The sequence below is a fragment of the Xyrauchen texanus genome, chromosome 1 (genome assembly GCF_025860055.1).
Source record: "Xyrauchen texanus isolate HMW12.3.18 chromosome 1, RBS_HiC_50CHRs, whole genome shotgun sequence".
Lineage (NCBI taxonomy): Eukaryota > Metazoa > Chordata > Actinopteri > Cypriniformes > Catostomidae > Xyrauchen > Xyrauchen texanus.
Window position 1 is genome coordinate 20,055,192 of NC_068276.1, and position 24,768 is coordinate 20,079,959.

The 24,768-nt window shown below is 39.7% G+C and overlaps 1 protein-coding gene across 4 annotated transcripts; it reads left to right on the forward strand.

The window, feature by feature from the left end:
• The first annotated feature begins 1,863 nt into the window (after positions 1-1,863).
• Positions 1,864-24,561, forward strand: LOC127650213 (RNA-binding protein FXR1-like). Of its 4 annotated transcripts, none has more exons than XM_052135496.1 (17): positions 1,864-2,446; positions 5,616-5,668; positions 6,994-7,087; positions 8,521-8,592; positions 11,489-11,637; positions 11,755-11,848; positions 13,186-13,302; positions 14,257-14,427; positions 15,623-15,701; positions 15,818-15,975; positions 16,161-16,247; positions 18,217-18,436; positions 19,274-19,453; positions 19,577-19,780; positions 21,536-21,634; positions 22,379-22,470; positions 22,795-24,560. In XM_052135496.1, exons 1-17 carry the CDS (start codon positions 2,396-2,398, stop codon positions 22,903-22,905), a joined length of 2,031 nt encoding a protein of 676 aa, XP_051991456.1. In that variant the 5' UTR covers positions 1,864-2,395; the 3' UTR covers positions 22,906-24,560. The 4 variants fall into 4 exon arrangements, with proteins under 4 accessions (XP_051991456.1, XP_051991467.1, XP_051991474.1 ...); XM_052135507.1 differs by having other exon boundaries at positions 15,818-15,927; XM_052135514.1 differs by lacking the exon at positions 21,536-21,634 and having other exon boundaries at positions 22,795-24,561.
• The last annotated feature ends 207 nt before the right edge of the window (positions 24,562-24,768 follow it).

Genomic DNA, 24,768 nt, shown 5'->3' on the forward strand with positions numbered 1-24,768 from the left:
TCCAGGAGGAGTATTTCAAATTCCATTGCATGCGTTTTCCAAAAAACCCTAAATAGACAATTTCCTGTTGGGCTGAGGTAAAAAGTAAAAGTATGAAGGATATATGAAACGATGAGATCTATATGTTTCCTGTTGGTCTGGGGTAAAAAGTAAAAGTATGAAGGATATATGAAACGATGAGATCTATATGTGTACCGAGTTTCATATTATTACATGCAAGCGTGTTTGAGTTATAGACTAAGTTTTCGGACCCTGTTCCAGGGGGCGCTGTCGAGCCCCCCTGCCACGCCCGGGTACCAGCTTCAGCCCGGCCCTAATGACCGCAGGTTCTGACCCGTGTGCAAAGTTTCAAGAGTTTTTGAGCATGTTAAGAGCCCCAAAAGTGCCCCGTAAGTCGTAAAAAAAATAATAATCATAGTCATCCTAACGAAAACAATAGGGCCTTGCCTTTTCAAGGCTTGGGCCCTAATAATAATAATAATCCTAACGAAAACAATAGGGCCTTGCCTTTTCAAGGCTTGGGCCCTAATAATAATAAATTATAAATAAATGAAGATTACATGACCACTATCACTCCCCCCCTCCCCAATCTGTCACAGTTGAGTTGGTCCACAACAATTACGCGCAAATGTGTCATTTTTTTAACGGTTACTACAGAAAATGAATCAAAATCCAAAATGGACAGACGGCAATTGAGTGGTTTCGCAAAAAGAAGATTAAAGAAATAGAAGGATGCTAGACGTTTAGCTACAATAAAAAATGTTCTAGGGATCGACAAATTTTTTTGTTAAATCACTAGTTTTTTGGGAGAACACGGGAATTGCAGACACCAGCAGCACTAAGTCTGACACCGCTGGCGCTGCTAGCGGGGGAGATGCAGCAGCTGCTAATGTTAGTCAGGGCGTCGGCGATGACCGCCAGGTGAATGAGGATATTCTCTTTGTCCTTGGGGGAGACAGGAGCGAGGAAGAGGACATTAATGAAGATAAATATTAGGGGTGGGACGGTACATGTAAGTTATTCGTATTGAACCGAAACGGTACGGGCGTCACGTCTCGGTGCACGAATTTACACGGAGAATACACGGTATAAAAATAAATAAAACTAAATAGCGAGACATATCGCTCTATTTCGCATAATGAACAGTCTGATCAAGATTGCAATGCTGGAGTGTGTGTGTGTTTGTTTGTGTGTGCGCGCGCGTGATCAAACTTTTTTTGGGGGGCCTTTTGAGGTATAGTGCCCAGGGGCACCACACTGTCTTGATACGGCCCTGCATAGGCCCTACTGATTATTATACAAATAAAATTAGCTTGAACTAAAAAAATAAAAATCTGAAAGCAATGTATTTTAAATTTGATATATTTGATGATTATTTATATTGAGGTTGCACGATGTGTTCGATGTCATAAAAGGCCCTAAAACATCTGTTCAAAATATATCTAAAAATGAGCATCACATTCCGTGCATGACAAAATATACAGCAGAGACCTGGAGACTGCAGATAATAATCACATTTTCCTTATAACGTGCATCAGTAGCTTTTTGAAACTGTTGTCTTTATGTGACTATAACTTAAAGGCCATTTTTGTGAATCAGTAGCATCTGGAGAAAAAAAAAAGGGGGAGGACAGTGCCACCTAAATTTAGCAACTACGCAACTGACGCGATCCGGGACACACCCCACTGCCACTGGCTCCGCGTCAACCGGCCCTCGACAGTTCCGCCAATCACAGCACGCAGCTCTTTTGAGTGTCAGGTCAATAGACCACTCACGAGATAGAAAGTCGTGATGGGCGGGGCGTAGACTGCTGAGGGGCGGAGATTTGAGGATCATTCACAATCTTGCTGCTCCACTCTGACGGCGTGTGTTGGAGGGGAAGGGAGTAGCACAGCACTACTGTCTTTATAAAGAAACGTCCTATCTAACAAAGTTCCTAGACACTTCAGAAAGGATCCTCCCGTAGAGCATCACGAAATCAGTTCGACAGATGCAGTAACCGTGAGTTTAAGTGTCGGTGACCGTTGATTAGCGGCTGCGCTAGCTGTTGTTGTGCTAACACCGTTTCCATCCACCGTCATCAGGCAGCATCAGTCCTGTCCTCTCCAGACCCAAGCTGATTCTCTCCACCCCGCCTCTGACGGGACTCAGCTCTCGCGATCTAGGCTGCCGTTATTGAGGTTACCCGCCCGCTGGAAAGGGTGTCGAAGCAGAGACCCTCTCTGTGGCTCCCGTGCCCCCCTGTCACCTTTGCCCCTCACTCTCACCTGAAACACTGGACACACACAAGCGGCCGGAGAACAGCGAGAGGCCCGTGAAGCTGGGGGTGGTACCGGACTCGCACGCTGTCGGAGCGCCCAAAGAGAGGCACAGTCGTGGGGACGCGCCGACGAACATGGACGGGATGGCGGTGGAGGTGCGCGGCTCAAACGGGGCCTTCTACAAGGTAACGCCATAAAAATAAAAAAATATATAAGAAAACACATTGTGCGAGTGCTTCAGTTTAGGAATGCAACTCCATGTCAGGCCAGTTGAAGTGTGATGCACTATTGATCTGGGGCTGCTGGGTGCAATATCACTTTCCAAAGAGGCCCGAGACGGGAGGACGGCAGGACGCTTTGGATCGTTGGTACCGGGTCGGGTGTTTTGGGGCAGCGTCGACCCTGGTCGCATTAGCTGTTCATAGCCAGGGTTGGGTGTATTATATTAATTAGCTGGTAAGCTAGACAACCATTGAGTCCTGTCAGCAGGTTAGCTAATGGGTCTGTGTGAAGTAGCCAGTGGCATCTGACTAGGTTTTGAGCCACAAGGCCGTGTACTTGTATTTTTTAAGCTTATGAAAAACGTCAGGGTTATATTGTGTATGATGTCTGATATGGGACATCTGCTGCCCATGCTTCTGTGTTCACACCACTGTGCTCTTTGTTTGGTCATCTTGAGTTTAGGTTAGACCCTGGGAAAGCACTCAGTCAAGCTTTTTAGATGAGAAAACATGTTGCTTCTGTGTCAAATAGATGGGATGTTTGGACCAATGACTCGTTTCCATGCCCGGGTTGCTTCAGATTAGTTCAGATCAGTTCTAGTTGAGATGAGCTTTTAGTCACACCCTCCAGCATTAACAAAGCCATTGTCTAAATGCAACAGCTACTTCACATACATGTATCAAACAGAGTCACAAACTTTTTATATTCTAAACAAAACAGAGGGGCCGAATCCCTTTACTATGAATACAAAACGCTCAGTCAGTGTTTTGGTTCTGGCATCAAACTATTTTTGTCTGTCTGTGGGCAGATGATATCATGGTTTGTGATTTCTTCTGTGGTGTACTTTTTTGCGGTGAGGTGACAGTTACGGCTGTCTCGAACTCTAAAACTCTGAGGGGCTGAAGCAGGTGGGAGAGGAACAAGTGATCTTTTTCCTGACACTGGACACTCTACAACCCCCCACCAATACTATTACTACAGTCTCATCTCTGTCCTTATCCTTCGCTCTCTTTTTCCACTTTCCTTCTATAGCCATTATGCACTCTCAAAAAAATATAATTTTCAATATCATCAGTTTTACTCAATCCTTGCATGTTCACATTATTTAAAACATTCATGTAACCAAGGGAACTTCAATAAATGGAGTTAATTCGACTAAAATAAGTGTCTTGTTTGCTTAATCCGTTTGTGCTAGGACAACAAGAATATGTTTTTGTTTGGTAACCTGAAACTGGGCAGAGTATTTCTAGTCCTCAGCATGCTTTGCATGGGACTCGGCAGGAAGAGTAAATGTTAAAATTAAGTGTTCGCTGTTTTATTTGTCTTTGTGAAAGATGATTATAAAGGGGAGACTTGTTAGTGTTTAATGTTTTGTTATGTTGAGATTTAGAAGAATCTGTTAGTTTTGGGGGTTACCATAATGGAGGTTGAAGACCAAAACATTGTTGAATATTGTACATATTGCTTCATCCATTGAGGAATTGATGACCAAGTTGCACTCAGCAGTGCTTACATGAGATTACATGGCATTTTTAATTTAATAAAACTAATTTCAAGCATGTGAAACCACTGTCCATGATTGAATCAAGTTCAGCCAAATAGTTTTTTGCAGTGTACATACTAAAGATTCGTTCTTACCAATTTAGTCTCTCTTATTTTACCTTTCCATTATGGCTCCATTCAGGTTATTTGCTCCTAGCAATGTCACACGTGTGCCTCTAATTCTAGATCTAGACCATCTAGCTCCTATTTCGTACTAGAGGTGTAGCAACATTTGCTTTAATTCCCCCACTGATGTCAATCCCTTTCATATCACCCTACATCTGGAGTATTAATCATATCTGTAGGTTCCCAAATTATTGATTTGTTACAAGTTATGTGTAGAGGAAAGTGTATACATTCATCCCTGGTTTTCACACTCGTGCATGCTGCTGAAAGCAAATTTCCTTTTGAATGGTTAACGTGGGATTGTTTGATACAATTAACACATGGCAATATTTGAGTTCCAGAACGAAGCGTTTTAAAAATCCTGATTGTAAATGAAGTGAATTAAATATTTTGGTTCAAGAGATGGCTAGGTTTTCAAGAGGTGCTCATTCTTAAAATCCACCTCGCTTCCAAGGGGAAATTGGAATAAAGATGGAGTCTCTCTCCAGCCGCATGGAAGACAGTCCATGGAGGAAGCTCATGGAGGTTTTCGCATGGTCCAGGACCTCCATCACTTAGCGTCATCTACCACTCAGCTTGTTGAGTCCTGCTCCTCAGTAGTGTCACGTTACAGAACTGCCATGCTAACGGGACATAATCGGAGGAAAACATTATTTTACAGTCTAGTATGTTGAAATGGTTTCAACACAATACAGATGGCTGTTTTTAAAAGGCTCTTTTGAGGTCTTGTGAAATCAGACATGTTAATCTTAAGATCTTAGTTTTTAATCGCTCATGAGTAAGTATTGAAAACACATTGCATTCACACAATACTTGCCGTCCTTGCACTTTTTAAAATCAGTGTAAATAATGTGGACCTGGCAATCATAAACATGCATCCAATGATTGAATGTGTCTTGTGATTTTAAATAGGCCTGTACATGCACCAGTCAGACTTGTGCTAATTTTCCAGGGAGCAGCCAAGCAGGTTACTGGAATTTATTCTATCTAATTTTCTCTCTCTTCCTCCTCACGGTCTCTCCGTCCCATATTAGGCAGTGTCTGTATGTAGCTAAGCTCTCTCCCTTTAAAGTGGGTGGCGATTGGGGTAATGGTTTTTATTGCAGCTCTGATGTATATGTGGAGGAAGAAGTGATTGATGTGGAACAGATTTTGAGGAGGGGTCTTGGTGCCTCCTCCCAACCCCTCCAATTACATCTCACTTTCACCAGCTACACCTGTGACGTGCTTGTGCCCATATTTGTGGCACGTACACACACATGGCATATGCTGGACTGGCTAAAAAAACCTTAAGAATTCAAATTTTCGTTCTCTTTTTTTTTTTTTTTTGGAAAGCCTCATGAATGTGGATCACTTTTAGTCTCTGATACGTTCTATAATCAAATGGTATGGATGTTAAGCAACAGATACTCATTTAGCATAATTACTTTCCCTGGAACTTAACATGTTTTCTCTTCCTTTTAGGGTTTCATCAAAGATGTACATGAAGACACCCTCACAATAGTCTTTGAAAACAAGTAAGTTGTCTGAACATTTCCCATCTACATTCTTTCTTTGTGCCTCTGTCTGTCTGTTCAAAAAGAGTGACTTTTGCCTCGTTGAAAAGCAATACTTCTATCAGGCTGTGCTCGTCACCTCACATTCATTCGGCTTGTTTTCTTTCAGACTTAACTGATTGATCACTTCCCTTAACATTTGCTCTCGCCCATCTCTCTCAGTACCTTTTGTGAGCTCTTCCAAACAGCTGTCAGACAGCCCTTTTATAGTTCTCCCCCTTTTTCGTAAATCCTGTACCCCCTCTTTTCCCCTCCCTCTCATACTCCTCCTGTCTTTATCTCTCTTATCACCCTCCCTGACTCCCTGTTTAAGGCTGAGGGAGGTCCATAAATAGCCCGGTGAGGGATGGAGGCAGGGGAGTGCGGGACAGTGGCCATGCCATTCTTGGGATGGTTCTGCTGACCCATGGACAACCAGTAGCTCTATCATCTCACTGAAACGTGCTCGGGAGTTTAATAGATTAGTGTATAATAAATCCTTGGGAATTCTCTGAGCAGCAGTTGAGCAAGAGTTTAAAGGCAGAAATGTAAAAGTTTTAATTTTATAAAGGCAAACATTAATTCTTCTGTCAAACCTTTACAAATTATGCATTATTTGAGCTGTAAAGTTGCTTAAATCATTATATTTATGGTCGTTTTAAGGTTTACAATGTTATGCTGTTTTGGCAACAACACTGTAAAATTGGATACAAGTTTGCACTGGAAAGGTTTGTAAAAAAAAATTTAATCACACTAAAACCATATTTACACACATTGATTGCGTTTTGTGGCTGTACTTTTGAAACAATGAGTATTTTAACATTTACAGATTCACTTCCATTGTAATTGCCTCCATGTAACCTTTTTTTTTTTTTTTTTAAAGAAACAAGGACGAGTCAAAATAATGTTTTTGTGGCAATCAATATCATGACAAATGCTATCTGTAGAGCTTCACTTGTATTGAACGCAGAGTATTCCTTTTAAGAGTGACTCATTCAAGCTTATAGGGGGTTTTATTTTCCCCCCAAAGCAATTCAGTCGAGCACAGTAAGTACTGATATCCCAATGTTGGCACCTCTCACACGTTCTTCCTCTAGAGCGTTCTTTACTGTATTCACACTGATATCTGTCACAACTGGAGAATAGACATGTAATCTGTTTTTCTATTCTGCTTATCTTAGCACTGGGTTTGTTATTCCAACAGACTAAAGCGAGTCCATGATTTGGCGATAAACTTGTGACTAGTTATCCCTTGACATTAGAAAACTAACGTGTGTGTGTGTGTGTGTGTGGTTTCTTTCCAAAAGCTGGCAACCGGAGAGACAACTGCCGTTCAGTGACGTGAGGTTGCCGCCCCCATCCGATTACCACAAGGACATTTGTGAGGGAGATGAGGTGGAGGTAGGGTCACACGTACATCTGAAACCGACAGAATACATGAAATCATCACCCTTATAGGGTTAATTCACCCAAAAATGAAAATTCTCTAATTTATTTATTCACCTTCATGAGATCGCCGGTGTGTATGACTTTCTTTCTGCAGCAGAACACATTTGAAGAAAATGTGAAAAATATCTCAGCTCAGTAGGTCCTTAAAATGCAAGTGGATGGTGATCAGATATTTTAAGCTCCAGAAATCACAGACCGTTAGCATAAACATCATTGATACCACTCCAGCGGTTAGATTAATGTCTTAAGTGACAAGATCGCTTTTGGTGTGGAAAAAGATAGTATTTTTTTTTAAACTCTAAATCATGCTTCCGTTCTGCAGTGGAATGCGTGTGTGACATAATCGCATTGGCATTTGAAACACTCAAGAACTGATTCACATGAGTCACAGCCGGAAGAGCAGCGCTGTTTACAAGTGAGGGGTAAAGCTGTACAGTATAGGGTTGTACAGCGAAGCCATTATTTGTATTTGTTACTATGACAAAGTCATCCATATCGCCAATATAGGTAATGGCATGGTTTGTCCTTTATTCCCAAACAGTTTAAATGCCCCAAAGAGGTTTAAATACTTGTACATCTATTCAGACTATTCCTCCGTGTGCAGGAATATTCTGAATAGATGTGCAAGTATTTAAACATCTTTGGGGCATTTAAACTGTTTGGGATAAAGGTTAAACCATGCCATTACCTACATTGGCGATATGGATGTAATCTTGGATCTTTTTTTGCACTAAACGTGATCGTTAAACTTTAGAAGACTTTAACCACTGGAGGTGTATGGATGACATTTATGCTGACTGGGTGATTTTTGGAGCTTCAAAAGAGAAATCTCCATTCACTTGTATTTTAAGGACCTACTGAGCTAAGATATTTTTCTTTAAATGTTCTGTTGAAGAAAGTCAGTCATACACACCTGAGATGGCATGAGGGTGAGTAAATAATGAGAATTAAAATTTTTGGGTGACCTATCACCCAAAAAACACAGGTCAATCATTAAAGACATAATGGGTAATTAACAATACATTAACTTCCATCATGTGATGTATAAAATAAAAAAAATATATAATAATTTTAAATTCATGTCATCTTTAAGAGTGGTGCCTTTCAATTTGGATATGGACCATTGTTCCTGCCTTTCCATCTCAAAGAGTACAACATTGTTTATCTGCCCTATACCTGTGCATCTTTCAGTTACAAACATACCTTTTTCACACTGTTCAGTCACACATTCTCTACACTACAAACAGAGCATTGATTAATTTCTTGCTTTCTTGTACATACAAACTCGCCTGGCCATTTCTTTCAGTGTTCTTTAACACACACACACACACACACACACACACACCCCTGCCCCAATGTTTGTTGACCTGCTCTTTCTCCTGCAGGTTTACTCAAGAGCCAATGAGCAGGAGCCATGTGGCTGGTGGATGGCAAGGGTGCGGATGATGAAGGGAGAGGTGAGTCTGGGCCAGGTGTACGAGGGGCCATTACTGTGCACATGAGCATGTGTTTGGTCGGATGTGGGTTACAAAGTCTGCATTTAAAGGATTCTCTCTCATTATTCACTCATTCAGCCTTTGTGCTTGAGTCCAAAGTGAATATATGAATATTGATGTTGGAAGTTTCAGGTCTTTTAGGGACTCTTTGATCCAGTAGGCCATTAACACACACACATCTGCAGCACTGACCCAGTTACCCATAAACACTGGAGTTGTCTCATTTATAGATTAAAGATGAGCCTCGAGTGATTCGATCACATTTGGTCAGGCGAGATACATCGCTGTTTACTCCTGATGTGAGCACTTGTGTTCGGATTTGGAGGGGATGGTCTCTGATTACATGATGACATACATCAATAGTTTTGTCTGAGTATTACTGCATGAAAATAAACCACAGCAAAGCCATACAAGACAAAAAAACCTAAACAAGTTGCTAAACTTTTAAACTGAAAGAGATGGTAGAACAGTATTTTTTAAAAATATGATTGAAATGATGACGAGATGAAGACTAGTCATATCAGTCTTAAAGAAAAACCTGCTTACGGTGCTAGGCGCACATACAGGAATGCCGCCATGTGGAGATTAAATGACCAACTGAGTATTACTCTCTCAATCATCTGTAATTGTATGCTGTCACTCAGAGATTAAATTAATCATGGCTGTCTGTGAAGAGAGCATTCTTATATTGACATTCGTCATTTAGAACGGCTGTCTATGGCGCTAGGTGTCAGTGCAACATAATCCAAAACTGTACTGATTGCAACTTTAAATAAAGCATAGTTTTAGACCAGGGGTCCAGGGCCAACAAAGGGGCCTCTGTAAACTTTCAAGGGGGCCTCAAGATAACTTATAAATTGTTTAAAATGGGTTAGTAAAATCTGATTTAATAATCTTAATTTATTATAATCTAAAAATGCTAAATCCAGTAAAAAGGGTCAAAGGTTGAGAACCACTGTATTAGACATATTATAAAATCTTTACCTTATTACAGCAATGTTATGAAATTATCACAATGCAAAAACAAATTAACAAACACACATAATGGTCTTAAATTATACTTCATTTTCTTTTATGAAAATTTATTTCTAATTGGGACCTGTGAAATGTGACCTGGGCATGTTTTCATGAGATGCACCCATTTTTTTTTAAGTTGTATTTTCTTTGTGTATGGAAACATCTACATGGCATAAAAATAGTTGCTAGTAACATTTTTGAATTGTTTGTTAGACATAAACTACTCTTGCTAATGCCACCTATTTCTTAGAACTTGTGTTTGCTGACACGTGGTCAAACGTGCCTCTACACACAGTGGCTAATCCGGATACAGCAGCACATGGGTTGATGCTGGGCAAACCTCTCATAGTGCTACATGAAGCTCAGGGGAACTGTCCTCTCTCTCACACACACACACACACACACACACACACACACACACACACACACACACACACACACACACACACTCACTTCAAATACTGGGCCAGTTGAATAATAGGACAAATTTAGACTTGACTTTTGACTGGATTCTAGGTTAGCGAGTGTAGTCGTGCGTTACCGCTAATATTTGATATGTTGGCTGCAGTTTTATTATGGGGTATGTGTTTAGTTCGGAGGGACTAATTGATTTTTTTCCCGCAGCTTTAACTATTCCAAGCAGTAGATACTTAAAATGTTGGCTTGTTTAAATGCTACTGCCAGAAAGATGGTTTCAGTCTCGCCCTGAGCGCATGCTGTACTAACACTTCTCATCACAGAGACTAATTACTGCCATTTTGAGCTGGTGGTCTTGCACCACAAAACAGTCTTCGAACAGCCTGAGTCTGTTTGCTGTCTTTAAGCTGTGAATGAAGCCATTGTGACACTAATGTCTTTGGTGTCCTGGCAGTAGATCATGTGCTATAAATAATAGTTTAAAAAAACATCAAGATTTTTTAGCCTTTTTATTTTATTTATGTGTTTGCTCTGAAATGGCTTGAAGGGGTGGATTTCTATTTTGTTTTTTAACAAAAAACTACACTGAAATCTTCAGCAATATTTCACATTTTTACTAAAACATTATAATACAAGAGAGATGCTACACAAAGTGAACATTTTGGAATGATGTCTCAAATTGAGTCTTGAAGTGATTCATTAAAACAATTTGATCCGATTCATGGAAATGACTCTCTTAGTAGAGAACTTGCTGACTCTTAAGGTATTTTTTTACTCAGAATTAAATCGGGTACACTAATAATACATTTTTCTGAGTCTCAATAGTCAGACTTGTGTCAAGCAAGGACTGCAAATCTATTCTACATGGTCTTTGTGAATCTTAAAGGACAAATATAGTTTAATAAAATCCTTGCGATGCATTGCTTAATTCTATATTGCCAGCAAAATCATCTTGAATATATAGAGAACATTTGAATATATTATGTTATTTTTGTGTGTGTATTGGGGGGGTTGTATCTCTCACATTTATGCATTTTATTTTTCATTTAATTTATAAAAATGTTATGGAATATTCCAGGTTCAATATAAGTTAAGCTAAATCGACAGAATCGGCCCCCATTCACTTCCATTGTAAGTGCCTCACTGTAACCTCGATTTTTGCTTATTTTTTAAGAAAAGGAGGGACGAGTCTTAATAAATTTGGCAGGAATCAACATTATGCCACAAATGCTGTCGACTGAGCTTAACTTGTATCAAACCTGGAATATTCCTTTGTGGTTATTTTGAAGTCTTTTCAGATAAATGTAATGACCAATCAGAACCTGAACAATTAAACATAACACAGACTCAAGGCTGTGATTTTTGTTTTCTTGTTTATATGTGGTTTTTATTGCATTTTAATAATTGTATTTTGTCTGTTCAGTTCTATGTGATCGAGTATGCAGCCTGTGATGCCACATACAACGAAATTGTCACATCAGAACGAATCCGGCCAGTCAATCCCAACAGCCCTTACTCTCAAAATTCCTTCTACAAAGTCCCCATCGCTGTACCAGAGGACCTCAGAGACATGTGAGTGACCCGCACATACAGTACATTGTTCTCCATTCTATTGTGCAACTACTGATAGAGTATGTTGATGAATTGTGGAAGAATCGGTATTTACTTTTTCTGTTATGAATGTTGCAGCTGTTTGACCGAGAACATCCACAAAGACTTCAGGCAAGCAATTGGAGCCAACTTTATCTTCTACAACACTTCCACACACCAACTAATTGTCCTGGTCAGTATTAAACTCCTACTTACGGTCTCTCTATGATATCCACGAGTGGAATCTTACACTTATTATGCTTAATAATTCATTATAAAATATGACAACAGGTTTATATACAACTGACAATTGTGTATATACAATATATGACAATTGACCCTGCATTAACCCACCCCCCCACCCCCAATGGCATGTATTGGCTCTAGGTACTTTGTGTCAATATTACAAGTGACCCGACTAGGGCTGCCCCTGACCAGAGATTTCCTAGTCAACTAGTAGTCGTTAGTTTAAGCCATTAGTCGATTAGTTACTTAAATAGATAATTATTGGGGGGGGGTATCATAAAATGGTTTGAGTCCCAGGGCTGAGAACGAATGTTATAAGTAACATTGCTAACACAGTTTTACATTACAGAGAAATACTAAACCATAATAATGAGCCTTTAAAATATAAATTTTACAAGCACACGCATAAAGCGAGCCGCAGCAACACCAGCAAAAGCGATGATGATTCTGAATGTGGCGGTAAAACCAGCAAGGAGAATGTCTGAACATTTAGTTAATTTATAGAGAGAAATGCACATTAAAGTTAAACATGCAGTAAGCGAGGTACTAATTTAGCTTCCCCACGAACACTTGGATATGCCTAATGGTGCATATTTATCTAGGTTATCTAATGTTAGAGCGAGCGGCCATGCTAAGTGGCTAACGTTAGGCTACTTGCATGTTTCAAATGATAAGCCATGTTTGAGTTTGATGAATGATAGGCAAACGTTTGCCTGCAGAGTTTGCATGTCATCTTCATGGGGTCATCCTTTACTCTCGAAATTATCCCACACATTGGATTTTCTGCCTGACATAATTAATTAGCGCATGGACCAGCTGTATAAACGATCATGTCTGTCAAACATGAGGCTCATGACTTTGCCACTTCCTGTGGAGTTTTTATTTTGCGACCAACCGGCCAATTAAAACTAGGTCGACCAAGACTCTTGTTAACGACTAACGTGTGGTTGACTATTAGCGGGCAGCCCTAGATCTGACAACAATGTGTTCTACATTTTTTTGGATCATTTCGATACAACCCTCCTTAAAAGTACTTAGACTTCAACACACTTAACCCACTTTGGGCTCTCACTGTAAAAAGGCAAGCTCTTGTCAGAGAAATGGCGGCCGGGCTAAAGTTGCTATAATGGGATTGGTCAAACACTTAAAGGGCAAGGCTTTGCAAAACGTCAAGCGAAGAATGTTATGGTGGCTTATTTAAGGTGATTTTTGATAGTTGTCAATGTATTGTTGTGCAAGTAATGACACTTATTGTGTCTAATGTGTGTATCTGTTTCTCCCCAGTCCACAAACGAGTCCACTGTGAAAAGAGCAGCACTGCTAAGTGACATGCACTTCCGGAGTATTCGCACCAAACTCATGCTGATGTCCCGCAACGAGGAGGCCACCAAACACTTAGAGGTACAGACACTTAAATTGCTCTTATATTACAAGGTTCTGATGAAAACTAGAATTTCCTTTGCTCTTCAGAAATAATAGTTTGATATGCCGTCAGACATGATATGCAATGTAACACCACAACACTTAACATTTGCACTGCAAACAAATGGGGTCCAACTCTTTCAAGCTCCAAAAAGGACATAAAGGCAGTATAAATGTAATCCATGAAACTCAAGTGGCTCAATCCATGTCTTCAGAAGCGACTTAATTGATTTGGGTGAAAAACAGACTAAAGTGTAACTCCGCTTTAACATGTAAAGTGTGTACAGTGCTCTGCATCAAGCGTGAGGATGTGTAATCATGCCAAGGATACTGCAGATGTCAACATTTAAAGTGAAAAAGGCCCATTTCTCACCCAAAACCAATCGGATCGCTTCAGAAAACATGGACTAAAGCGCATGATTTTTTATGGATTTCATTTATGCTTTATGCCCTTAAGTTGTGTTACCTATTGCCTTGCATTGCGTGGATATAAACGCATCATGTCTCCATCAAAATATATATATTTTGTGTGCGTGTTCTGCAGAAGAAAGTCTTTGAATTTGCATAAAGCTGAGTAAATGATTTTTAATGCTCAATTGCCTTTTCAATATCCAGCATTTAAAACAAACAAACAATAACATGAAAAAAAACAAAGAATCCATCGTGTCTTCTATTGTTTTTGCCCTGAAGCGTCACGTTTGTGGGATGAATTCCAAAACGTAATTAGTCTTCTGTCTTTCAGCAGTTCACACTTCTTTACACAGTTGATTGTCAGTGCAGATCTCCTTGTGTTGAGTCTCTCAGCAGAAGTCTTTGTACTTTTCATTGTGCACAAATTTCTGTTGCATCCATGTAACAAAGATCCTGGTCTTGCTGATTCCCCCTGTGGTTTAATTAAACAGACAAGCAGTGCAACATTTTTGTGTATCACAGACAAGCAAGCAGCTGGCATCTGCATATCAGGAGGAAGTGAAAGTGCATGAGGATCTAATGGGTCTGGCCATCGGTTCTCATGGTGCCAACATCCAGCAGGCCCGCAAAGTTCCAGGCATCACAGCCATTGAGCTGGCGGAAGAGAGCTGCACCTTCAGGATCTATGGAGAGGTGCGCATATGTGTGTGTGTGCGCGTGTGTGTTTGTTTTCCCACAATCATAGAAAACATCAATATCTGAGATTTGTAACATTGTGATATCCAAACCTGGAAAAGTCATGGAAATTTAAAAAAAATTTGGAAAGTCATTGAAATTACTTTAGTGAATACAAATGTTTATTTATTTTCTGCTCTAAAATATTTCATCTGCTGCATATTGCAGTCTTATTGGTGACATTTGTACACAAAAACAAATAATGTTTCAAATTGATTTAACAATTATTTAAAATTCAAATGAAATGAAAAATCTATAGTAATTGTTTCGGACACTTGATCTGTGAAATTACATGAACATTGTTTTTGTTTTGTCACCACACTTTAGGGATAGTTCACCCAAAAATAAAAAATGATCGCATCATTTGCTCACCCTCATGCCATCCCAGATGTGTATGACTTTCTTTCTTCTGCTGAACACAAACGAAGATTTTTTTGAAAACAATTCGAAGCTCTTTTGGTTCATACATTGCAAGTGAACGGGTGCGAAATTTGAAAAAAATCACACATGTCAGCATAAAAATTATTACTATGACTCCAGTGGTTAAATCAATTTCTTCAGAAGTGATATGACAGGTTGTGTGAGATACGGATCAATATTTAAGTTCTATTTTTGCTATAAATTCTCCTCCCTGCTCAGTCAATCTTCACTTTAACTTTCACATTCTTGTGTTTTTGGCAATTTGCATTCTTCTTGCATATTGCCCCATACTGGGCAGAGAGAAAATAGAGAGGGAGAAAAAGGACTGGATTTGTTCTCACCTACACCTATCATATCACTTCTGAAGACATGGATTAAAACCTATGGATTACATTTATGCTGCCTTTATGTGCTTTTTGGAGCTTCAACATTTTGGCACCCATTCACTTTCATTGTATGGACCTGCAGAGCTGAAATATTCTTCTAAAAATCATAAGTTGTGCTCTGCAGAAGAAAGTCCCACATATGGGATGGTATGAGGGAGAGTATATGATGAGAGATTTATAATTTATGGATGAACTATTCCTTTATTTTTCATGTTTACATTTAGAGTTCTTGCATATCTTATGAACTGAGATGGCATGTTATAAATGCAGTAAAAGACTGTTTATAAATATGAATGCAAGATGTTAGTGACCGCAGTGATTTTGACTGTGGCTTCTCCCTGACTCAGACTCCAGAGGCAGTAAAGCAGGCCAGGACATATCTGGAGTTTAAAGAGGATTCTTTCCAGGTGCCAAGGAGCCTTGTAGGTGAGGTTTTCTTCAAAAATATCACAGAATATCAGACCTTTTGTTCAGGCTTCTGGATGCAAACTTTGGCTTAATAAAATTCTGAAAAATTTCAACCAGTCTCCCTTTTACCACAGGCAAAGTTATTGGCAAAAATGGTAAAATCATCCAAGAGATTGTGGACAAATCGGGAGTGGTTCGTGTCCGGATCGAAGGGGACAATGACAAAAAGATGCCCAGGGAGGAGGTAGGCAGGCAGGGGGCTGGCAGAGACAACACTGTCAGCAGCCAAGAGGTGAATGAGCTACCAACCTGATACAACAAACCCCCCTCTCACTGCTTCAGCTAAATAAAAACGTATTCATGAGGAAAAACACATCATTTTTTTTGTGTTTACATGCAAATTTAACATCAACATTTTAAGCTTAACATTACAACTGCAACACTTTTCTCTCTTTTTACTTTTTTTTTTTTTTCCAGGGAATGGTTCCCTTTATCTTTGTTGGAACTAAAGAGAACATCAGTAATGCCCAGGCCTTGCTGGAATACCACGTGGCCTATCTACAGGTCAGTCACCAGTTCTAATAACTGATCTAGGTGCAGCTTTTTCCCTTCTGCCCCTGTATTTCTCCTAAAAGTGTCCAGCCTCTCAGCTGATCCATGATCAGTGCTGTGTGATGAGTGCGCCATTCAAGGGTGACTGCAAATGCTCTGTGCTGCTTCTGATATTGTGCAAGGCCCAAAAAGTACAAGTGTTGAAACTTTAAAACAATATAACTGTTGAATAATCGAACTAAAGTAGAGAAGCTTTTGAAATGGATGGCTTCCTTTGGTCAACTGATCTCCTCCGTAACCACCAAATCAAGTTAAAAATATCCCTGTTGGGGATAGTTTTCGTTGGGGTGATGAAAAGTGTGAATTACATGCTACCTAACTAGGCATCTCTAAAAATAGTAATTTCCCCTCTCCCCTACCCAGCTATACCACATTATCCCTTCACGACTCAGGATTCAGCTGTTGTTTCAACCGACTGCTGTCACATTCTGATTTGACAACCACACAGACACTTTTCACAGGCATGTTGCCCCAAGCTCAAACCCTCCCCAATAAATGTTGTATAGCAGTGGATTCCACTTTTAAAAGACGTTATTAATGGCCACCACAGTCAATTCCACTCATTTCATCTGACCAATTTACTTTTCTTTGATTGTTGAAAGGAATATTATATTTTAAAGGGACTGTTCACCCTAAAATTAAAATTCTCTCTTCATTTACTCACACTCATGCCTTCCCAGATGTGTATGACGTTCTAATTTCTGTTGAACACAAAATATGATTTTTAGCAGAATATTTCAGCTCTGTATGTCCAATGCAAGTGAATGGGTGCCATTCCTAGAATTCTAAAGGCAGCATAACAGTAATCCATAAGACTCGAGTCATTGCATTTGTCTTCAGAAACGATATGTTAATATTTAAAGTCCTTCTTTACTATAAATTCTCTTCCCTGCCCAGTAGGTGGCTACATGCACGAAGAATGTGAACTGCCAAAAAAAATGCAAAAGTGTAGATTTATATTAAAAAGCACTTTAAAAAGGAATGTTTTGTGTTCAATACTAGTTAAGCGCAATCGACAGCATTTGTGGCATAATTTTGATTACCATTTTATATCCAGTGAGGCACTTACGATGGAAGTAAATGGGGAAAATGAAAGTGAATATGGCCAATTTTTGGAGGGTTTAAACAGAAATGTGAAGCTTCTAATTCACATTACACTTAACGCACTTACATTCATTTTGTTAAAACTCATGTATTATTTGAGCTGTAAAGCTGTATGTCGCAATTTTTACAGTCCTTTAAGGGTTGTAAGGTTTGTTGACATTACATCGTCATGGGAGAAAAGTTGTAAAATTGGCTATAACTTTACATAGTAACGGTTAGTAAGTGATTTTATCCCACTAAAATCATGTTTACACACAAATTGTTTGTTTTGTGGCTATATTTATGAAACCGGGATGAAAACATGGCCCCCGTTCACTTACATTGTTAAGTGTCTCACCTCTTTTTCTTTTTTTTTTTTCTTTTTTTTTAAAGGGGAACGAGTCTAAATTAATTTGTGTATTTATGCAACAAATGCTGTTGACTGAGCTTAACTTTTATTGAACCCAGAATACCCTTCTAAATTATCTATTTATCATATTTATATGCTTCTCACATTTATATTGCTTCTAAAGACTAACCACTGGAGTCGTATGGATTACTTTTATGCTGCCTTTATGTAATTTTTAAGCTTCACATTGAATTTTTGGGTAAACTATTCCTTTAAGCTCTAACAACAGCATCTGCGACATGTTGATGAAACCAAATCATTTTGGGTCATGAATGATAGACTTCCATTTTAAGTGCATTACAAATATGGAACGAGAGACATTTATTTTATGTGATAATGGACACCTTTTAAAAGAGGCTTAAATTGTATTTAATGCTATATATTAATGTATATAATGTTATAAAAACTCTCTCATACACTGATTGTTAGGAGGTTGAGCAGTTGCGTCTTGAGCGTCTGCAGATTGATGACCAGCTCCGGCAGATCGGGGTGGGATATCGTGGTCCCCCAAGTCGCTCTGGTTCAGGGGTCGCAGGTGACCGTGACAAGGGCTACCTCACGGACGAGAGCTCAAACTCCTTGCAGACCACACGCACCTATGGAGGAAGAGGCCGTGGACGCAAAGCAAACAATACATACTCTGGCTATGGTGAGATCATGACTCCCATGATGCTCCTCTTTCTTGTATATAAATACCAGTTATGCATTTCAAGAGCCATTTTTAAGTTGAATTAATGACTGGGGGGGAGCGCTATACCTCTGTTGTGCAAGATGATTTTGTGTGTGCGTAGAAGTCAGTGGAATCATTGAGACCCCACCTGTTCGGTTTGCTCATACCAGACTTGTGATGATACACTGGGGCTTTTTTTTTTATAGACTATTTCTATTGGTGCAAATAAATAAAAAGAATTAAATAACGTTCTTGTGTTTATTTAGTGATAAACTGCAGAATACATGCCTTTATTTCAACTAGATATTTTGTCACGCGTTGGGTTGAAATGATAGATCCGCAGATGGAAAAAAACGGAGCACATATATTATTACTGAGATACCGTATATTAATTGTCGTTAATGTTGTCGAAAAATATTGCGATTTAAGTTTTGTAGCCATATCCAGTCCATTAAAGGTAGCTTGGGTGTAGTGATAAACATAAGAATACAAAACTTTTAGAACTAATATAGATGTCTGCATAAAAATACACACCGCATCGAACCAGCTCTTCTACTCTCTCACATCAGCTATGTATTTTGATATGTGACTTCATATCGCATCATGCGGTGGGTAAATAAATGTATGAGCACAATTTTGTAGCTAATGTATTCAGATAGATGCTGAAGTGACGTGCAGATCTTAATTTGTTTTTGGAAAGTTTTGAAAAGGTATTAATTTGGAGGTACTAGTACATGAAGATACCCTGTATTTTCTGAACTGAAATAATCATCCAACTAATATTTTTAAGACTATATCGACTTGTATTTCACACAGGAACAAACTCTGAAATGTCCAATGCATCCGAGACAGAAGAAATAGTGGACCGTGAGCCCAGGCCCAGAGGAATTGGAGGAGAAGACAGAGGCTCTAAGCGTGGTGGTCGAGGCCGTGGCTCTAGTGCTGGCAGGGGCCGCGGTGGACCGGTACCCCGAAACACTAACACTATCAGCTCAGGTAGATGCCGCTCGACTGTGTAAATTTTTTAAGAGAAATGGAAATCAGTCATTATTTAATGCTTGTAGCAGTCAGATTCCTGCATGACGTCACTCTCCTTTACTGAACCTGTGTATGTTCCAGTACTCCGAGATCCAGACAGTAACCCGTTCTCTCTGCTGGAGGGTGACGGTGAACTTAGCGGAGAAACAGACGCCAGTGAGAGCATGGGCAGCAATGACCGCAGGAGACGTTCCCGTCGTCGCCGCAACGACCAGGAACCCAGCCTGATGGATGCAGCTGCTAATGAATCAGACAGTCAGGCAGCAGCCAGTGATAATGGACTGGGTATGACCTAGTTTTATTTTGATATACACGGGTCAATTAAGAAGAACATTTGAGCACACTCAGATATATCCTTTTTTTGCACAGCAGTGTAAATACTTGCTTTTATCAGTTTCTCCTCATATCATTTACAAAACAAACTGCAGTCTAAACTACAGTGGAGTGTGACAGGTGCTGTGCATTTCACTTCATTTATACTCATGGTCTCTCCCCTGCTGAAGCGTGAGTTCTGCACACAAGGCGTTAAGGACATACTTATTAATATTATGCCCTTACCCAAACCCCTTATCTAAACCTTATCTAAAAAGCAAGTAATTATCACGTATTAGATGGAAACGATGTCCAGAAACGTCATTGGCTGTAGTGAAAGTCATTGGAATTCAAACAAGTGCAGTCGCACAATATCATACGAATTAGCCAAATTTAGAAAAGTCATACGACATACCGCTGTCAAACGCAACTGATCGCATGCCCTCGATGTTTCATCACACTCATAATAAAAACATTCAGTCAGGGAACCTGATAAATAATGCATTGGAAAGAGGGTTGCAAATATTAGAAATATCCACAGAAAGACAGTTGCTAACGTTAATGAATGAATGGAATAAAACAGGCATATTATTTTACTCACAGACTAAAAGCTGTTTGTGTATAGCATAGAGATACATAAACAGATGTGGCTTACTTGTCATGTTTCTTTCATGAAACAAAGAAAATATGAGAAACACACGATTACTTATAAGCAAATTCTCCCATTTAAAACAAGCCCAAAACATTGTGATACGATGTGTAGATTCTGAGTTACTGTAATCTTCACAGAGCGCTTTTGACATCGGAACCACTGAAGGGAAGTTGGGCGGCTGCTCCCAGGACCTAGTGCCTGCCGCATGCACCCTCTGTCAGTGCAACTTATACAGAGATGCAACTTATGTGACTTAGGGGTTTTTTTCTCTCTCAAAAAAGCTAATTTTACACTTTGACTTGTAGTCAGGTGTGACTTAATATACGGGAAATACTGTAGTAATTGTAACAATACATATTCCTAGTATCTTAGGATTTATCTGAAGCATGACGGTAATGAGCTGACTTGAGTGTCGCTTACTTGTCGAGAAGCATCTCTGCAAGAGCAGCATCTTTATCAACCCCCAAAATTCCCTTAAAGTCCTCCTCGTAAATGCGACGCCAATATTCACTCTGATTTTACTCCGTTCTCTCTCTCTGTGTCTTAGCAAATTTTGGCAAAGTTAAAAATATTTCCTCTTCGTGGTTGAAGCAAGTAGCCATGCACCAAACTCGTGCTGTAGGTTGAGCTAGAGAGGGATGTGTGGAGCTGAGCAAGTCGTTCAAAATATAAACCAGTGATTTGATAGTTCCTGGGAGGCTCAGTGTTTATACTTTTGAGGGTGGTATTCCCATGAATGGCTTACTTATAGTTGCCAATTAACTGTAAACTGTGATACTAAAATGTACTTAAAATGTACTTAAGTCACTGACATAACAGAAATTCTAAAACAAACCCTTTAATCACATTTTCAGTTAGAAATGACACCTGTGAAACAAGAATACCTGTATACATGAGAGGGAATCTCCAGAAAAGATTGTCCACATTAAGAAAGCCAGTGGGTCAAAAAGAATGAAAGGAAACATTGTTAATAGGAATCATGGAACAGCATCAAGCAGATAAACTGAACACAAATTTGTCCCCAACCATCACATGCTCTCTTTTTCTCTCCCTAATTCTCTCACTCTGACTCGCAGAAGAGGAGGGCAGGCCGCAGCGCCGCAATAGAAGCCGTCGCCGCCGTAACCGTGGCAACCGCCCTGAGGGAGGCTCTGCCAGCCCTGACAGGCAGCCAGGTGAGCGAGAAGGAAAGGGTTGAGATGGTTGGAAGAAAAGTGACTGACAGGAAAGGACTAAAGCTGAGAGACATTGACCATAAACTTTGTTCAATAAAGAGGCAAAAATCTTTATTGCAGAGTGACAAGACATGAGTGTAGGGACGTGTGCGCAAACTGCTGCACCCTGCACCACAGCTCCATGTTTTTGTTTTGTTCCTTTTAGTTTTATCAAGCATTGTTTGCCAGGACTAAGTTTCAAAGTACCAATCACTTCATTCGCTACTGCTGCAATTTTCCTTTGTATTGTTGTTAAATTGTTCTGTGCTGACAACAGTGCAAATGAACAACAGGATCAGTACAGTAAAATAAATCTAAACAGATCTTGACTATATGATGGGACTGGGTAATAATATAGATTTCCCGACGCATCGCAATCTTTGTTTGAACAATCTCAATATCAATTCTTAAATCCCAAGCATTTGCAACCAAATTTCATTTTTGGGTGAAATATCCCTATAAGGAAATTGCAGAATTGTCCCATTATTCAGACACGCATCAGAAAATCAAGCATCACGTTTTAGAATGAGGACACAATTTCTTACAAAACAAAAACCAATCGAAGCGGAACATCTCGAAGGCAATTATACTTTGTGGTCCTGTGCCAAACACTTTATAGGATTAGTTCACTTGTCATATCTCTTTTTGTTTTACCCTCATCTGGCTGTTTTAAATTGTGCTTCCTTGTTTTCTGTGTTTATATAGTTTCTGTTGCTGACTTTATCTCTCGTGCCGAATCCCAGAGCAGACAGAACCTCCCAGGGAAGGAGGAGATCCAACCCGCATCCCATCCAAAGGTGCGCACATACTACAATAACACAAATTCTCTCATCTGCGAAAAGTGCAGATAAAAACAAATAGATGTGATGAATTTAACCGTTGTTGGCTATACTGCGAATCGCCACTTTCCCGTTATGATGATTTTCTGCGCTCAAGTGCTATAATAAAACAATAGTTTTATACAAAGGCAAAATGCTTTAACTACGGCAACACTGAAACTGTTTTGGATTATAAAATAGTCTCCCAGTTTTCTTGGGTTAAAATATAATATTTTATAGCTATTATGCAGCATAAGGCACTTAAAGTGTCTTAAAGAAACGCTTTCTTTCTCTCCTCAACAGGAAAATGGGACTAGTGTGAGCAAGGATGAATGTACTCCCTCCAAGTGTTCCCCCAGCAACGGCGTGGCATCCCCTGGGGAGGCTTTAACCCTGGTGAATGGGGTGTTGTAAGAGTCATCTCGGCCCCTTAAGACCCACGTCTAGAGCAAGACACCACGGCGAACTATGTCCCTGCTTGCAGTCACGTAAACCTTTAAACTGACGATTGAAATCGTCTAAAATCCTTGAATTCATAGAAGGTTACGAGGAGAAAATCATACAAAAAATGACGAACGCATCTACTTTAAACCACACATAACGGTGTATGTTTATCCTATCTGTCAGTACGTAGTGCTTATTTAAGACAAGCTTGCCAAAAATGAGCTGGTGTATATGACTTAAATATCTGACATAACACAGAATACAGGACGTGACTATTTAGCTTATATTTTAGAGAAACTTTTTGTTTTTGTTGTCGTTGTTGCTGTCATTCTTTGTTTTTGTTTGTTCGAACTCGCTGGTGTGGGATTGTGAGAACTCCCAAACAGATGCATCTCTGAAACAGTGTTAGCAAAACGAGGGAGGAGCTAGTGGAGAGGCGATGAGTTAAAGGCGGAGCCTCTTGCAAGTGATTGACAGCTGAGTCAGTGGGACTCTGAAAATAAGGGCAGAAATAGGAAATGGAGAGACATTGTGCCTTGAATTTGAAAAACTTGGGGTTTTTTCCTTAATATTTGCATTGATCATGGGATGATGTAGATGGTTCCTGTTTTTGGTGTTTCATTTTGTCCAATGAAAGGATTGTGCAGAAAAAGAGTGCTGGTTTTAGATTGGGGGGAAAAGACGGATAATTTATGCCAAACATGAAATTAGGACGTTCGTCCACTGTCAAGGCATTATTTGAAAGCTGTTTAATCCATTTGTTTGTGTTTGTGTGTTATGAGTGTGTCTGTTTGTACATGTATAGTTGTGAGAGATGCAGTGCGAGCATAGAAATTAGGAGGAATGTTACATGATCCGAGGCGGCAACCCGGTAGAATCAAGAAGGGATTCTGTATCTCCAGTTAAACGAGAAAATGACACATTTCTTTCCCTCATTCTATGCCTAGGCCTATGAGTCCTGGGCCTTTTTCAAACAACACCAGAGAGATAGGTGTATAATTAACAAGTTCAGGATGTTCACATTTTTAAGTGCTTCAGCACCTCTTTCCCCAGCAATCCACCAAAGGTTCTGGCAGAAAGAGTGCAGAATGAATGTGTGTGGAATGTAATGCATACACACACACACTCAAAATATCTACCCGCCCTTTGGTCTGAACTGACTGTAGGGCAGGGGGGGGTTAACTCCTCATAGGTGCCCCCTCTGGTTTGGATGGTTGGTCATGATTGTAAAGGATGATTTTTGGGAACAGTTTAACCTCAAAAGCTGAGAACCAGAAACACAGAGACGGATGCATTCATTCACACACACTTGTGTGCATACACATACAGAAATACATCCGTGAGCATTATAATACACTCCAATTTCATCACAGCGTTGTTCTGTCTCTGCTGGGAGGTTTGAAGCTGCAATTGACTGAGGCAGAGAAACTGATCAAGGCATTTTTTGTGTCCCTGGTTGTCACGTTTGAAAAAGAGGGGGAGACCGTTCCATCATTTTGTTAATGATCTTGGTTCCTTCCTTTTTTTTTTTTTTTTTTTTTTTTTTTTTGGTTCTTTCCACATCATAGAAAACAAAAAGATACAAATGGAAGTGAAATAAATAATTTCTGGAATGACACCTTTTGTGTACTTTTTTACTCTCCAGTGTTTTATGGTTGTCTGTTAATAAAGTTTAATCTAAGGAATGTTTGAGTAGATGTTAAGCTCAATCGACTGCATTTGAGGCATAATGTTGATCACCACATAAAAAAGAGATTTAGACTTTCCTCGTGTTTATTAAAAAAGGGTTAAATCATGGTTTCAGTAAGGCACTTGTAATGAAAGTGGGGCCGG